This window comes from Trichosurus vulpecula, chromosome 7 (genome assembly GCF_011100635.1).
Source record: "Trichosurus vulpecula isolate mTriVul1 chromosome 7, mTriVul1.pri, whole genome shotgun sequence".
Classification (NCBI taxonomy): Eukaryota; Metazoa; Chordata; class Mammalia; order Diprotodontia; family Phalangeridae; genus Trichosurus; species Trichosurus vulpecula.
In genome coordinates, this window is record NC_050579.1 from 20,956,090 (window position 1) to 20,972,333 (window position 16,244).

At 45.1% G+C, this 16,244-nt stretch overlaps 1 protein-coding gene across 2 annotated transcripts in view; it reads right to left on the reverse strand.

Moving 5' to 3' along the window:
- LOC118856910 (NADPH--cytochrome P450 reductase) overlaps window positions 1–16,244 on the reverse strand; it is a 94,619-nt gene that overhangs the window by 10,828 nt on the left and 67,547 nt on the right. For both annotated transcript variants that reach the window (XM_036767462.1, XM_036767463.1), the window contains exons 5-7: window positions 3,273–3,422; window positions 2,148–2,272; window positions 1,361–1,450 (exon numbers count right to left, since the gene is read on the reverse strand). In XM_036767462.1, coding sequence (XP_036623357.1) covers window positions 1,361–1,450; window positions 2,148–2,272; window positions 3,273–3,422 — 365 coding nt within the window. The remainder of the gene's footprint in view (window positions 1–1,360; window positions 1,451–2,147; window positions 2,273–3,272; window positions 3,423–16,244) is intronic.

The window sequence follows — 16,244 nt, forward strand, 5'->3', positions numbered from 1 at the left end:
GCTGGTGGGTGTGGTGACTAATAGATTAATACTAACAGGGAGAGAAGGCGTTAGTGGAGGGCCCCCAGGAAGCAGCCTTGGCAATATCCCAGCTCAATATCTTTACAAATTCACACTGGTTTTTCAGAAGGCAAAGCGGAAGAATAACTTCCATGTTGGATGACACAACATTAAAAAAAACCCCAAGAACTTGCAAGTGCTAGGAAGAGTGAACCCAAAGCAAGATGTTTGATAAGGTCACCTCTAATGTCTCACACGCACACAGTTAAAAAAATCAACTGCATAAACAGATTGGAAGGGAAAACCTTTTCCTATGTGTGGTTCATGTGAAAAAAGAGGTTTTAGGCAAATGCCATGATGCCATCTTGGGGTCTTATGATGGTGTTTTTGCTCATTGTGAGGCCCATAGGATCGATGACAGCCCCCGGCACAAAGGGGGAGTTTGTGGACTTTGTGGAGTCGGTGGAGCTGTCTGGCCAAGCAGAAAGGGTCAGGCCCAGGTTGGACCTGGTCAGTTAGCTAAGGTGGAAGGGAAGGAAGAGATACCACAGGGTTAAGTCCCCTATACCTCGCATTGGCCAGAGCACATCTTAAATGCTGGGAACTACATCTGAAGAAATGATGACAAAGTAGAGAGCGTCACAGCAGAAGGGGAGGAGCACTGTCTTAACGAGGGGCAGAAGAGAAGAGCGTTCCCTTCAAAGATTGGAAGATCTCATCAGAACTATGGGTGTTAATGGTAGACGCTGGGCAGGAAGGACCTCATGGAAATGAGAGCAGCCCTTCCCTGGGGGATGGCAGGTACTCTTGCCCTGGAGGTAATGGGGCGCTGGGAAGGGAGGGGATGTACTACATTCCATGAGGCTCCCAGGGGAGCAATTCGTTACCACCCCAGGGATGTGACCTGCTCAATGACAACGTGGCCTGAGGAAAGTATCTGGTTTCCTGTAAGGGCCATTATACGTTTGTACCTGGGACATTTTAAGAAGAGTACAGACCAGTGGCAAAAAGGCCCCTCAATAGGACTCCTGCGGGGGCCACACCCTCAGTCCTTCCCTAGGACACAATCTCATCCCATCAGATTCCCTGCTGCCAGACACTGGGCTGAGCAGAACCACAAAGCCCAGGTACAGTCGACTGCTGGAGTTACTGGGCTAGAGGGGACCAGAAGCCCAAAGTGTCACCAGGCTAAGTCTCAGTTCTGCCCAATGGCATCAGAGGACCAAGGACAGCCAGCTTCCCCATGGCTGGCTGAGGGTGACGGGCTTCCTCGTTCTCTCCAAAAGTACCTGTCCCAACTATCCCAAGCCCTCTTCCCCTTCTTGTTGTCCTGTCCTCTATGGCAGCTCACCACGCTCACCTGGACTCCTCACCAGTAGCTTCGACTCCAAAATGTTCACAAACAGCTGGCCAGAACTGCTCTCTCCAGGTGATAAAATCTTCCTCCAGGCTGTGAAAAGCCAAAGAATAAGCCAAATGTCATTGCCAAGGAGAAAGAGAGGAGAAAGACAGGGGAGGGGAGAGAGGGGGCAGGGGAAGGGAGGGAGAGAGAGAAAAATGAGGAGGGAATGGGGGGGGAAGGGAGGGAAACAGACAGACAGACACTCAGACACAGATGGGGAGGGGATGGGGAGAGAGAGAGAAGGGCCTTGGGGCTGGCAGGCTCTGCTCTACAAACAGGCATAAAACTAAGAACGCGTCCAAGTAGGACAGGGGAACCACATTTACTTTTGTTTTTAACAGAACAAAGAAAAATAACCCTTAGACAGTGACCCCAAGGCCCTGCTGTTCTCTTGTGAACAAGGACCAAAGGAAACAAACATGCAATGCTTGCATCCCAGCAGCCCAAAGAGCACTGCCCAGTTTGGGGGTTACTTCTGCAAAGCTGTAATGTCTGGCCATGGTCAGGGAGCCCCTGGCTCTCAGGAAGCCAAGAAAAAGGAAGAGTGAGAGGATGCCCTTAGGAGATAGAGAGGCGCCAAACAACAGTGAGGTTTTGGAGTGAATGTGGGAGAAATCACCCCGAAGGGCACAGAGGGACCCTCGGAACTTCGGAGGGAGTTAGCGCCCTGCGCTCCTCAAGGGGGCTCTTAGCTCTGCCAGGCCCAGGCCACAGGCCTCCCCAGGTGGGGTCTGGGCTTACTCACTTCCCATCGTCATCCCCTAACCCCACTTCAAATATCCGCTGAGCGCCCAGCTGCTCCAGCCGGCTGTCCACGTATTTCCCCATCGCATTGAAGTGTTCGTAGGTCTTGTTCCCTAGAGCGAACACCTGCAGAAAGAAAAAGCAGCAATAACACCGCATCCTGTGGCCATCTTGGTTTTGTGGGAAAAGACGGATGGAGTTGGGGGGGATGGGGAATTCAGAGTCCAGCTGGGAGAGGGATGCGATGGGTTTCCAATGTGATAAGACTCTTGGCTATTACATAACACATCCAAACTGATAAGACAAGGCTTTCATGCTAGAGGTGAAGCTTATGGAGGAGGGATTGAATCGTCACAGAGATCACTTCTGGTCCCACCCAAGCTGACCAGCAATCAAGGGTTAAAGGCAGGCCCCTGACACCCCTTTGCTGCCCCTCAGAGAAAAGCCAGTTCCTGATTTGCCTGGTATACCCTTCTGCCCCGCAGCTGTTCCCACTGTAAGTGAAGTGTCTGTTTCCTTGTGGCTCCAAACATGGCCCCCAGCAGTGGTCCTCCTTGACCCAGGGAACCCTCTCCTCTCGGGTCCAGTCTGTAAGCCCCCAGGACTCCCCACGAGGCTCCAAACCCTAGACGCCTGTACCCCTGCACAGCTTTGACTTATGCCCCGCAAGGGAGATGCAGGATGGGTTTCTATGAGAGGCTGCTCCAGGTGACCCCCAAGGCTCCCCAAGATCAGGACCCTGCATGTATACACGCTTCCTGTTGGCCTTCTCCTCCTACCGCACAGCCCTCTCCAGTGTCCCTCTCACACAGGTGGGGGTCACCTGAGGAGGATGTAGACCAGGTGTCACTCATCTCCCTTCCAGGTGTGGGCCTAGGCTTCAGGGGGGAGCTCAGAGCCCCTTCTGCCAACAGCAACACCAATGATTGCAGTGATGACAAGGGAATGACGGGTCATTATTTTCCAAACAGTGATGGACTCTGGCATCCCAGGTCATCTGCAGTGAGACAGCAGGGCCCTGCAGCCTAGGATTGGCACATTTAGCCAAGGGTCCCAGAGCACCTTGAATCCAGCCCACAAGCCCTCAGAGAATAGTGAAAATGAAGGGGGCGGGGGGACAACTTACCGCAAATTTGACACCAGAGAGATCAACATCTGTCTCTTGTAGCCAGTCATAGAAGTCCTGGGCATTGTCTGTGGGGTCCCCCTCCCCATAGGTGGCCATGCAGAACACTGCCAGGGCATTATCTATTTCCGGAAGGCTGCTCAAATCCGCCTGAGAAAAGAGGAAGGAGAGTCAGGGCCAGTGATGCAATAGCCAAGTGTCGGGGGGAGCTCTGCGTGCCTAGGAGAGCACAGCACTCACCCAGTCAACACCGAGTGACTAAGAGTTGAGAGAGTTAGGTAGTACATACCAAAACTTTTACATTCAAATGAATGATGTCCTTCAAAGGCCAGATGCTTACTCCAATGATGCTCAGTCCCCTCCTGGAACTTCTCCCATAGCCAGTTTTTGGTTCATACAAGAACGTCCATTTTTTATGGCTCTAATTTTTTTTTTTGGAGGGGGGAAGGCAATTGGGTTTCAGTGACTTGCCCAAAGTCATACAGCTAGTAAATGTCAATTGGCTGAGGCCGGATTTGAACTCAGGTCTTCCTGACTCCAGGGCCGGTTCTCTATACACTGCACCACCTAGCTGCCCCAAGAACATCCATTTTGAATTCAGGTTATCTGCCGACTGGGTTCAGCAGCAGACCTGGTTCTTCCTGATGTTGTAGCCGGAAACTTTGTTTTCTTTGAGTGACTCAGCTTGCCTCGTTGAGCTTCCCTGGACGCTGGGGCTTGCTCTTCCGGGGCAGGACCAGAGCTTCCTGTGTGATGAGTCGTGGGGCTGGCTGAGGGGAAGTATGTTAACGTGGTCTACGCTAGGGGAGGGGCCAAGTCAAGAACCAATTGGCCCTGGTCGTTCAGGCGGCGCTTGATGATGTCAAAAACTCTATAAGAGGGGAGAGGACGGCTTGAAGATCCTCCTTTCCTTTTCCGGTTGGAGCCAGAGACACCTACAGCCAAAGCTGAGCTGCCGGTAGCAGAGCTGACTAGAGGCTAGTGGGTAATCTTCTTACCGTAGAGGGGAAGCATGTATACGATTTTGCCTTATACCATCTCGCTTCTCTGTGGCCTCCTGGTTACTCTTATAAGGCGGACTTATTGGGCCTGGAAGCTTTTGATGAAAATATCAAAATGGGGACACTGGTTTGTGGGCTTGTTATTGTGGAGTGTAAATACATGCTTTAGTTCTCCTGCCTTCTGCCTAGAGAATTCTTTATATCCTGCGGTTCCGGACCTTTTAGGCACATATGAGATTCTCTTTGAAATCATAAATTCTGCCTTCCTAATATATTTGGCGACAAGGTGGATGGGATCGCTAGATATAAGATCTCTGTTCAGAAGCAGAAGAACTTCAGAGGAAGAGATGAATATCCCAGGGTGGGAGGATCCATTTTATTCCTCCTTAGCAAAGGAATTGGCTAAAAAAGCCGGACCCTGTGAAAACTGGGAACCAAGGCTACAGAAAGGAGATCCTAAGGATTTGGAAAGGTGTTTACAAGAGGTTGGGATTCAGTCAGGGGCATCACTATCTAGGCAAAGCTGGATAGTGTTATCAGCCTACCGGCTAGTATATGAAAGATTGAGATTAAGTGAAAGAGATGGGGGCACTCCTACCCCACAGCAAGAAGGGGAATCTCAGATAGCAGGAGAACAAATTGCTGCTCAAGAACCCACTGACTCAGATGAGAACTTTTCTATTAATGTGGCTAGGAGCAACAGGAGGCCAAATAAGCCAAGAGTGCATCCCAACTCAGCCCAGACCAAGCCTGATTGCCTGCTTCGTCCTTGCCATGGTGGCAGGGGAAGCGAGTGGGGGGAAAATGAGACAGTATTAGGGGCTGAGACAGAAAACGCTACTACGGTTCAGGACATCCCTCGCACAGAGAATGGGAGATGGTTAAATACTCAGACAAGCGTTCGTCCCGTAGAGAGGAGGAGGACAGAAACCCGAGGTGGCAATTTAGTTACGAGGGAATTTCAGGAAGATTTCTCACCACAAGAGGTCACAGATATTTTGAGAAGATTCAGCCAAAGAGTAGGAGAACCATTAATATCTTGGATGGTAAGGCTCAGTGATCAAGGGGCCGGTGGAATATTAGTAGATAAGAGGGACTGTATGAGATTCATAGATATCAGCCACGATCCTCTAGTTCAGCAAGCTTTTAGGGAACATCATCAGCGAGGAGATGATGCTAGCAGGACTACTCTGTTGGCATTAGCTGCTGCGGGATGCAATAAGAGATATACTAATGATTCTATGTGGCCCACTGAGCACAGACCCTGGTATTCACTTAAAGATTGTATCATGAGACTAAAGGAGGAGGTAATGAAGACTGCTATTATGACAGGAACTGCAGACAAATATTACAATGATCCCATAGGAATCCCTCATAGGAATTTAATAATTAGGACAGCTCCCCCTGCTTATAAACAACTAATTTTGAATCTGTTACTTGGGGAAGTAGGGAGCCATCTTACAGAGGTGATAAATAAGATTTTACAGTTACATGACTTAGGAGACTGGGGAAGGGACAGATCTCCTCGAGAGAGAAGGGTGAACAGCCAGCAAACTTGGTGCCAAAATGGAGTGACAAGAAAAGAAATGTTCACTGCTCTATTGAGAGCAGGGGTAGGTTTTGAAATGATAGATGGCATTCCAACCAATGAACTGTACGGGATGTACCGAGATAAAGGACTCGATAACAGGAGAGATAGGGAAATAAGAACTGCTCCTGCAAATGCTACAGATGGTGAACCTTTATACCCAAGTGAATCACATGCCAGGGAATACTAGGAAACAGGCCAGGCCCCAGCCCAAATTAAGGAAATACGTAAGCTGGATTGCAGACCTCACATTAACTTGACCATATATTGGAAAAATGGGTCAAGTACAGTAACTAGGGCATTGATAGACACTGGGGCCGAGGCTACCCTTATCTATGGGAATCCAGACAAATTCAGCCATGGAACTCCTATTACCATCACAGGACTAGGAGGGACTGAAATATCAGCCAGACAAGTTAAATTGATGATGAAAATTGGACAGTTGCCCAAGAAAGAATATAGTGTGGTTATTGTGCCTATTCCTGAATATATCATTGGAACAGACATTTTGAAGGGTATGACCTTAAATTTACCTGAAGGGAAATACCAATTTGCTGTGAGGAAAATAGGCATTAATGCAGTCTTAGTGGGGAAAATCAAGATGGATCCAATCACTTTGCCCGAACCTTCTGAAGTAATTACTTTGAGGCAATATCGTGTGCCAGGTGGGCAAGATGAAATTGCCAACACTATAAGAGAATGTGTTGAGGCAGGAGTGTTAGTCCCTACAACTACTCAATGGAACAACCCTGTCTGGCCAGTCCGAAAGTCAGATGGGACATGGAGGATGACAGTAGATTATAGACAGCTGAACAAAGTGACTCCTCCCTTGTATGATGCTGTTCCAGACACGGTTACTTTAATAGAGAGAATACAAAAACATGAAGGGACTTGGTATGCAGTTATTGATTTGGCCAATGCCTTCTTTACAATCCCAATAGACCCCAAGCAATGGAACCAGTTTGCTTTTACTTGGCAATGCCGACAGTATACATTTACACGCCTGCCACAAGGATATATTCATAGCCCAACTATTTGCCACAGGATTGTAGCTGAGCATTTGGATGAATTAAAGCTACCTGGTGTACAGCTTACACATTACATAGATGACATCATGATACAGGGAAAGAATATAAAAGAAGTGGAGGAGAGTTTAGCATTATTAACTGACCATATGAAAAGCAAAGGATGGGAAATCAACCCCGCAAAGGTTCAAGAGCCAGCTCAAACTGTAAAATTCTTGGGGATACAGTGGAATAGAGGACTGCGAGAAATTCTCCCACAAGCTCGACAAAAAATTCAGGATTTTCCCACCCCTACTAATAAGAAAGAGGCCCAAAAGTTCATAGGGCTATTTGGTTATTGGAGACACCACATCCCACATTTGGGACAAATTTTAAAACCCTTGTATAAAGTCACCAGAAAGAAATATGAATTCGATTGGGGCCTTGAACAAAGTAGAGCTTTTGAGGAAGCAAAGGCTGCTATACAATTAGCCCTGGACTTATGGCCTATGCAAAATGGGCCAGTGGAGTTACAAGTGACTGTACAAGATGACTATGCAAATTGGAGTCTGTGGCAAAAACAACAGAGCTGAAGTGTACCTTTAGGCTTTTGGTCAAGGAAACTGCCCTCATCTGGAGTGCAGTATACACCTTTTGAGAAGCAGCTGTTAGCTGCATATTGGGCTTTAGTAGAAACTGAGCAACTAACCCTGGCTCATGAAGTGATATTAAGGCCTGGAATTCCAATTATGACTTGGGTAATGAGTACCCCAGCTTCTCACAGAATTGGACATGCACAAGAGGCAAGCATAATCAAATGGAAGTGGTATATTCAGAATAGGTCCAGAGCAGGCAAAAGTGGAGTTTCGGCTTTACATGAATCGGTGGCGAACACTGGCACTGAGAGAAATGAAAAACCCCTTGAATGTAAGCAACAGATGGTGCCATCCTTAGTGAAATGGAATAATGGGTATGATGGACTAACTGTAGAACAGAAGAAACATGCTTGGTTTACTGACGGGACAGCAAAATACTTAGGACAGAAGAGACATGGGAAAGCAGTAGCCTATAACCCCTGTACTAGGCGAACTCTGGAAAGTTCTGGGATAGGGGGAAGTAGCCAATATGCTGAATTGATGGCAGTACATCAGGCCATCAGAATGGAGAAGGGAGGACAGTGTCATATATTTACTGATTCATGGGTGGTAGCTAATGGATTAGCTACTTGGATGCCTATATGGAGGAATCAGAATTGGGAGATTCATGGCAAACAAGTTTGGGGTAAAGAGTTATGGGAAAATATATGGGACATGTCTTTGGTTACGGAATTGTCAGTTTTTCATGTTGATGCTCACGCGACCCTGACCACACCAGAGCGTGAGTACAATGCACACGCAGATCAACTAGCAAAGATTGCCACTGAATGTATTGTCCCTACTCCAACTCCAACCGATGACTTAGCCTTAGTGAGATGGGTCCACCAGATCGCCGGCCATTTAGGGGTCCAGGCCACCCACCGATGGGCACAAGATCGAGGTATCAGTATCTCTCATGCGTTGTTAAAACAAATAACAGAGGGGTGTTGTATATGCCAATTAGAAAAAGAACGAACTCTTCCTAGGATAGTAACTGGAGAAATAGCAAGGGGAAAAGTTCCAGCCCAAATTTGGCAGATAGATTATATTGGCCCACTACCCCAGGATAAAGGATGTAAATATGTATGTACATGTGTTGACACCTATTCAGGTGTCCTAGTGGCTTGTCCTTATAAGGATGCAACTCAGAAAAACACCTGTAAAACCCTAGATATTTTAAGTTTATACTATGGAACCCCAATGCAGATTCAAAGTGACAATGGGTCACATTTCAAGGGCAAAGAAGTGAAAAGATATTGTGTGTTGAACAATATAGAATGGATATATCATATTCCATATTACCCACAAGCATCTGGGCTGATTGAAAGAATGAATGGATTGTTGAAAGAACAGCTGAGAAAATTAAGCTCTAATAATTCATATCGACATTGGAAGGATAATTTGTCTATTGCCTTACGTAATTTGCATAATAGGCCCTTAGGGGGGAGTACACCTCTAGCCAGAATGATGACCCCAAATTTGCAGATTAGAGAACAGCAAACACGTGAGATCCAAAATATTGAATTTTGGACTGTGAGGGAAGATGTCCCCCTACCATGTCCAGGAACACCTGGTTCGGCAGGATATGATTTACATTGTATAGAGAATTTTAGGTTGAATAGGAAAGAGATAAGAAAAACCCCTACTGGAGTATGTATGAGAATCCCCAAGAATCATTTTGGACAGATATTACCTAAACCAGGATTAGCAGCTCAAGGAGTACATGTATTGGCTGGAGTGATAGATTCGAATTATCAAAAAGAAATTGTTGTGACACTCCAGAATCTGGGTGAAAAACCTGTACAATTTGGTAGGAATGATAGGATAGTTCAAGTGATTATTATCCCCTGTGAAAAAATACCCTTTGTGAAAACTGACCCGCCTCCCAAAATAACTACTAGAGGGGCAAAAGGGGCTTGCTCCATTGATAGAATAAAGTTGGGAGCTAAGGTATGGGTAAAACGGAAGCCAGATGATATTCCAAAGGCTGCAGAAGTCATAGCCCATGGGAAGAACAACACTGTAACAGTTGTCTATTCAGGGGAAGATAATTACCAAATCGTGCCCCTGAACCATATATTTTACCGTGAATAGGGCTATAATATTAGATTCACAGACCCCACAGGTATGGCTGATGCTGGTAATTGACACAAGCCACTCAGAGGGAAGGTGACTTTGTGTGATTAACGGATGAAAGCTTGTACATCTGGGGAAAGTCTGGGAGGACAACCCTAGTCTATCTAGGATGGGATCCTCCTGGTTTCCCTTGTACATCTGAGGAAAGTCTGGGAGGACAATCCTAGTCTATCTAGGATGGGATCCTCCTGGTTTCCCTTGTACATCTGGGGAAAGGCTGGGAGGACAATCCTGGTCTCCATCTAGGGTGGGATCTTCTTGGCTTAGTTTCCTCATTGTGTTCCATTTAAAAAGAAACATTTCCCATCTGAGTTTGGCTCTGATATTGGATCTCTGCATAACTGAAATTTCAACTAAACTGGAGATGATTTTATTTAAAGGATAATAGCCCATACTTGCATACTCTTTTTGTTCTCTGTTTTAGTTAACCTTGTCGCTAGTTCTGTCTCCTGCAGGTTTAAGCACCCTGCAGTTTCCGGTGACTGCCTAAGCACGTAGCATTCTTGGAATTCCTGCCAGCTCGCTAAAGAACTGAACTCTGGAATTGGACTCTTTGGGGCAGGGACACCTCTACATCCAATTTCAGCAAGAAGAAGCTATGGAAAATGAGACCTTCACCCCTTACCCCAAGATTTTGAGCCCCAATTGTTTGAGGGGGGGATGATGATAGTGTTCTGTGTACTTATTTTGTGTTATCCTTGCTATATTGTTTTATTGTTATGATATTATTGATCCTATGTAATAGATACGAAGATCTAGGGGTGGACATTTGAATTATTAATATTTATTTTGGGATGATTGATTGAAGAGATTATCTGGCTGGGATCTAGGGGTGGATCACATTTGAATCGTAAACCAATATTTGGGAATGTCACTGAATGATATGTTTTGCTTTATTGTGAATGATGTTTTAGTTTCCTGCATAATTGGATCACAATGTTCTAGGATATATAATTTAATTTGAATTATGATTGGATTGTGCATCCTAGAACATTGTGAGGGGTGGAGTGTAGCCGGAATGCACTTTGTTTTCTTTGAGTGACTCAGCTTGCCTCGTTGAGCTTCCCTGGACGCTGGGGCTTGCTCTTCCGGGGCAGGACCAGAGCTTCCTGTGTGATGAGTCGTGGGGCTGGCTGAGGAGAAGTGTGTTAACGTGGTCTACGCTAGGGGAGGGGCCAAGTCAAGAACCAATTGGCCCTGGTCGTTCAGGCGGCGCTTGATGATGTCAAAAACTCTATAAGAGGGGAGAGGACGGCTTGAAGATCCTCCTTTCCTTTTCCGGTTGGAGCCAGAGACACCTACAGCCAAAGCTGAGCTGCCGGTAGCAGAGCTGACTAGAGGCTAGTGGGTAATCTTCTTACCGTAGAGGGGAAGCATGTATACGATTTTGCCTTATACCATCTCGCTTCTCTGTGGCCTCCTGGTTACTCTTATAAGGCGGACTTATTGGGCCTGGAAGCTTTTGATGAAAATATCAAAATGGGGACACTGGTTTGTGGGCTTGTTATTGTGGAGTGTAAATACATGCTTTAGTTCTCCTGCCTTCTGCCTAGAGAATTCCTTATATCCTGCGGTTCTGGAACTTTTAGGCACATATGAGATTCTCTTTGAAATCATAAATTCTGCCTTCCTAATATAGATGTCTGGCTCAAAATCTAAAAGACTGGCTTTCAAAGATACAAGCTGACCAGCACTGAGAATACTCAAAACAAGGTTCTAAGATCCGGGGTTCTTAACGGGGCAGTGTACCCAGAACAAGATCAGAGAACATACTTGTCCAGAGACACGCTGATCTGATACAGAGGACTTTCAACTCAAAATAGAGGGAGAGGAGAAAACTAGGCAGGTACAATGACCCACTCAGCCACTCAAGGGAGCAACAGAGGCATGTTCCACAAGATCAAGGGGCTTAGCAATGAGGAAAGAGGCAGAAATGACCCTCATGGCTTCAAGTGTCCATAGAAGAATGACTAACACTGGCACCGAACTCAGTGACTTGGAGAGGCAGAAAGGCTGCCAGGCCCTTGCAGGTGGGGATGCCTGAGCCTGTCTGGGAAAAGGGGATAGGCCCAAGGAGCAGCCCTGCATATCAGATAGAGGCTCTCTGCCGTGGAAATCTACAGAGGACAGGAAGCAAACACAGCAGAAAACTTGAGGAGAAGATCACGGGAAAGAGACCAGCCAGCCCAGAGAGCACTGGAGCTTGGGAGGAAGACAAAATTGGCCAGAGGCAGGTGGCAACTGCCTAGAAACTGCACCCATGACTCAGAATAATAGAGCCCTTTCAGGGATATAACATGCTTTTCCTGCTCAAAGTCCCTCTTTGCTAAAAGCAAAGCACCTGACAAACTTTCTGCCTCACCTTGCTGTTGGAATGGGTAGAGAGCCAGCCTCAGAGTCATGAAAACTTGGGTTCAAACCCTGTGTGACCCTGGGCAAGTCAGTGAACCCCCCAGAGCCCCAGGCAGCTCCCCAAGAGTGTGGGTTCAGAGAAGGTACCAATCTGCACTGATGGAGGGAACTTCCTCCCTTCTACACCAATACCATCACAGGCCCAGTCCTTCTCCACGAGCCCTGCCTAAGATAATTTCATCTTTCAGAAGGCTTAGGAAGCAGAAGTGCCATTTGGGATGATGGTGCCCGTCTCTTTAGAGCCCGGGACACTTTAGAAGGATGCAGTGGGCACAGTCTCAAGAGAACCCTAGACTTTAGGAAAGTGAATTCCATAGATTCCAGGAAGGTCCAAGATCCCATGATCTGAAACTTTTAAAGATCATCCAAAGCACCTCAACAGCCATGGGAAGCATCTGCGAATGAAACCCTGCTGATCAAGCAGCAAATGATCTTTTTAAGGAAGAAAGGAGAAGGCGCCAAATGATGTGGCTGCAAGGAGAGCATCTTCAGAAACCCAGCTTTGGTCTGATTTGATTTTTTAATAATTTGACCTCTTTCTTTTCGGTTCCACATTCTCTCTTTCCCTGTCTCCTTCCCTTCCCAGTAAGAAGGCAAAAAATACAATCCCCAAATCAGGCAAAACATTTCCATGTTAGCCATGTTGCCAAAAAAAAAAAAAAGGCAAGAAAAATAAATAAAGAAAAAAAAATCTGCTCCCATTTGCACTCAGAGTCCATCAGCTCTCTCTCTGGAGGTGGATAGAATTTTTCATCATGGGTCCTTTGGAATTATCGTGGATCACTGTGTTGACCCGTTACTAAGATCTTTCACAGCTGCTTATTGTTACAACATTGCTGTTACTATGTAGGTTATTCTCTTGGTTCTGCTTACTTCACTCTTTATCATATAAATCTTGGCAGGTTTTTCTGAAACCACCCTCCCTTCATCATTTTTTATAGCACAATGGTATTCCATGACAATCATCTACCACAATTTGTTCTCCAATTAATGGACAGGCATCCACTCAGTTTACAATTTTTTGCCACCACAAAAAGAGTTGTTAAAAGTATTTTTGTACATACAGGTCAGTTAGGTGGCTCAGCAAATCCTGCCTCAGACACCTACTAGTCATGTGACCGTGGGCAAGTCACCTAACCTTTGTTTGCCTTAATCCACTAGAGAAGGAATGGATAGCACTGATCCACAGGGCCATGAAAAGTTGGACATGACTGAACAACACCAGGAGTCCTTTTTCTTTTTCTTTGATCTCTTGGGGAAACCCAGATTTTAAAGAGGACAATAGGGAAGGTAACAGGATTTTTTTGTTTTTAAAGAATGCCATGGTCCTCTAAGAACAGGTAAGAATATTCTAAAGAGTATTATGAACTGAGCACTAACAACAAAAATGAGCTTTTGTGACCCACGTTTTGAGCAAGAGAAAACAGGGCAAGAGAGAAATGAAGGAAATGCACAACAGCTATTTTAAGTGTATGGGATAAAAAAATAATGGAGAGAGGGAAGTGGTACTAGCAACATTTATTTGGTTTCTGCTTTTTTCTAGTAAGGAGAACAATCTTCAGAATAGGAGGTTTAAAATAAAAATGGTCAGGTGACTACAGGGTTGGCAAAATAACACTTAGCTGCCCTCAATTAATCTGAGTCACCAAGCCTGAAAGAAGAAGACCCCATGAGTGCTACAGGAAGATCGGACATGTGTGCTGCTATGCTACTGGTGACCTCTCAGGAAGCACGAAGAATAAGAAGTGACCCAAGGAAGAGAAATGGGTGCGTGTCATGCCAGTTTTCAAAGAGAAGGAGGTACACCCTTAAAGCTATATGCCAGTGAACCTTGAGTAAATTCCTAACAGAATTCCAGGACTGCTTGAGGCTATGATTGGAGAGCATTTAGAATGGAGAGTGGTGATCACTGTGAGTCAGCGTGGCTCCCATAAGAACAAGTCATACCAGACCAACCTCATTTCCCTTTTTGACGATACATCAGAAAAATCCTGCAGATCCTATTTGGTTTAATTTCAGAAAAGTCTGCCAAAGTTTAGATTGGACAAAGTTTAGATTTTTGATTGTTATCCCTACTCCAGGGTAAACGGCTAGGTACCGAACAGTTACAGGGACTGTGAACCAATTAAACCATGATACCCAAAGAATGCCATCAATGTCCACCTCAAAGGAAATCTCCCCAGGAGAAAAATAATGAGCAGAAAGGAGAAGGGGCCAATACTTTACATGCAAGCACAAAAGGCATACATTAATTAAATGTATGGATAATATAAAACTGGTGTCATAAAATAAAACACTAGTTGACAGAACAAAGATTTTAAAAGATCTCAACAGGCTAGAATTATAAACCAAACCTACCAATTTTAAATATTATAGGGACAAGGTCATCTTACTCCATTGCCAAGAGCTGTTGCTGTTGGGAAAAAGAAAATATGTTCTCAAAGAGAAAGAAGACAGGAGCGACCCTCTTTTGGTAAGGAAGAGATATTGCTGATGCCTATTATCTCAGCTGGGTCTCCCATTGGGATTGGCAGTTAAAAGGGACCTTTTATTCATTCAAGTACTTATTCAGTACTTACTGTATGTCTAGCTCTAAGCTGGGGACCTAAAATCCCTCAAGAGAGTTTCTGCTTAACAGATTTCAGAAAAACCTGGAAAGACTGACATGAATTGGTGCTGAGTAAAGTGAGCACACTGCACACAGGAACAGCAGTACTGTTCGATGACCAACTTTGATAGACTTAGTTCTTCTCAGCAATGATTTAAGACAATTCCAAAAGATTCACAACGAAAAATGCTATCCATGTCCAGAGAAAGAACGAAGGAGTCTGAATGCAGATCAAAGCACACTATTTTCACTTTGTTTTGTTTTTTGTTTTTTCTTTCTCGTGGTCTTCCCTTTTGTTCTGATTCTTCTTTCACAACATGACTAATGTGGAAATATATTTAATGTGATTGTACATAGCCTATATCAGATTGCATGCTGTCTTGGGGAGGGAGGAGGGAAGAGAGGGAGAAAAAATTTAGAACTCAAAATCTTATAAAAGTGAATATTGAAAACTAGAAATAAATTTAATTTTAAAAAAAGAGAAAGCCTCTGCCTTTGAGGAGTTTAAAATTGAGTTGAGGAGCAGTAAGGAAATTATTCTGCTAGGACAGAGTATCTGTGCTGGGTAGTCAGGGTACACAGGGCCAGCAGAGTGGGGTAGGCTAAGGAAGTTAGATTTGCCCCTGGGAGTAGGTGGGAGCCTCTTCAGGTTTCTGGGCAGGGGAAGGCACGTGATCAGAAGTGTGTGTCTGAAACATTCACCCGGCAACAAAGAGTCTTTAGATTCCACATGCACCCTGGCCCAGCACTACATAAATCTGAATAAGTTACAGCGACTGAATGTGATGGAATACTATTGTGCCATAAGAAGTGATGAAAGGGATGGTTTCCGAGAAAACTGGGAAGACTTGTATGCACTGATGTAGAGTGAGGAGAGCAGAACCAGGGAAACAATTTATACAATAACAGGAAGCTCAAGACAAAAGCTTTGAAAGATTTCAGAACTAGAGTATAAATGCAGACTGAAGTTTTGGCCTGTGTCTTCTTTCACAGCATGAGTAATATGGAAATACATTTTGTCTGACTGCACATGAATAACCAATATCAAATTGCTTGCCTTCTCAATGAACTGGGAGGGGAGGAAGAGAGAGGGAATTTGGAACTCAAAATTTTTAAAAATGAAGGTTAAAAGTTTTTACATGTAGTTGAAAAACTGCTAAAAAGAAAGAAAGATTTCAGAACTCTGTCAATCACCAGTCATGATTCCAGAATGCTGATGATGAAGAACGTCTCCAACCTCTGGCCAGAAGGGATATGAACTCAAGATTCAGAATAACGAATCCATTTTGGGGCATGGCTAATGTGGGAATTTGTTTTGGTTGGTCATGCATGTTTGTTACAAAGGCCACAATGGGGGCCCATGTTATTATCCCTCCCTTCTCCCCTTTCCCCCCCAAAAAGAGAACAGAAGGAATCACAGTTGTAAGAGGACAGTTTTGAAATTTACAGATGAATTGATCATGTACTTAAAGAAAAACAAACTGTACATAAGAGAATCAGGTTCCTGAACAAGCTTCTTCTGCTCCAGTGTATATGGAAATTTGATTTGCTGTTTGTTAAGTTCAAAATCAACTGAAAATAAAAGCTG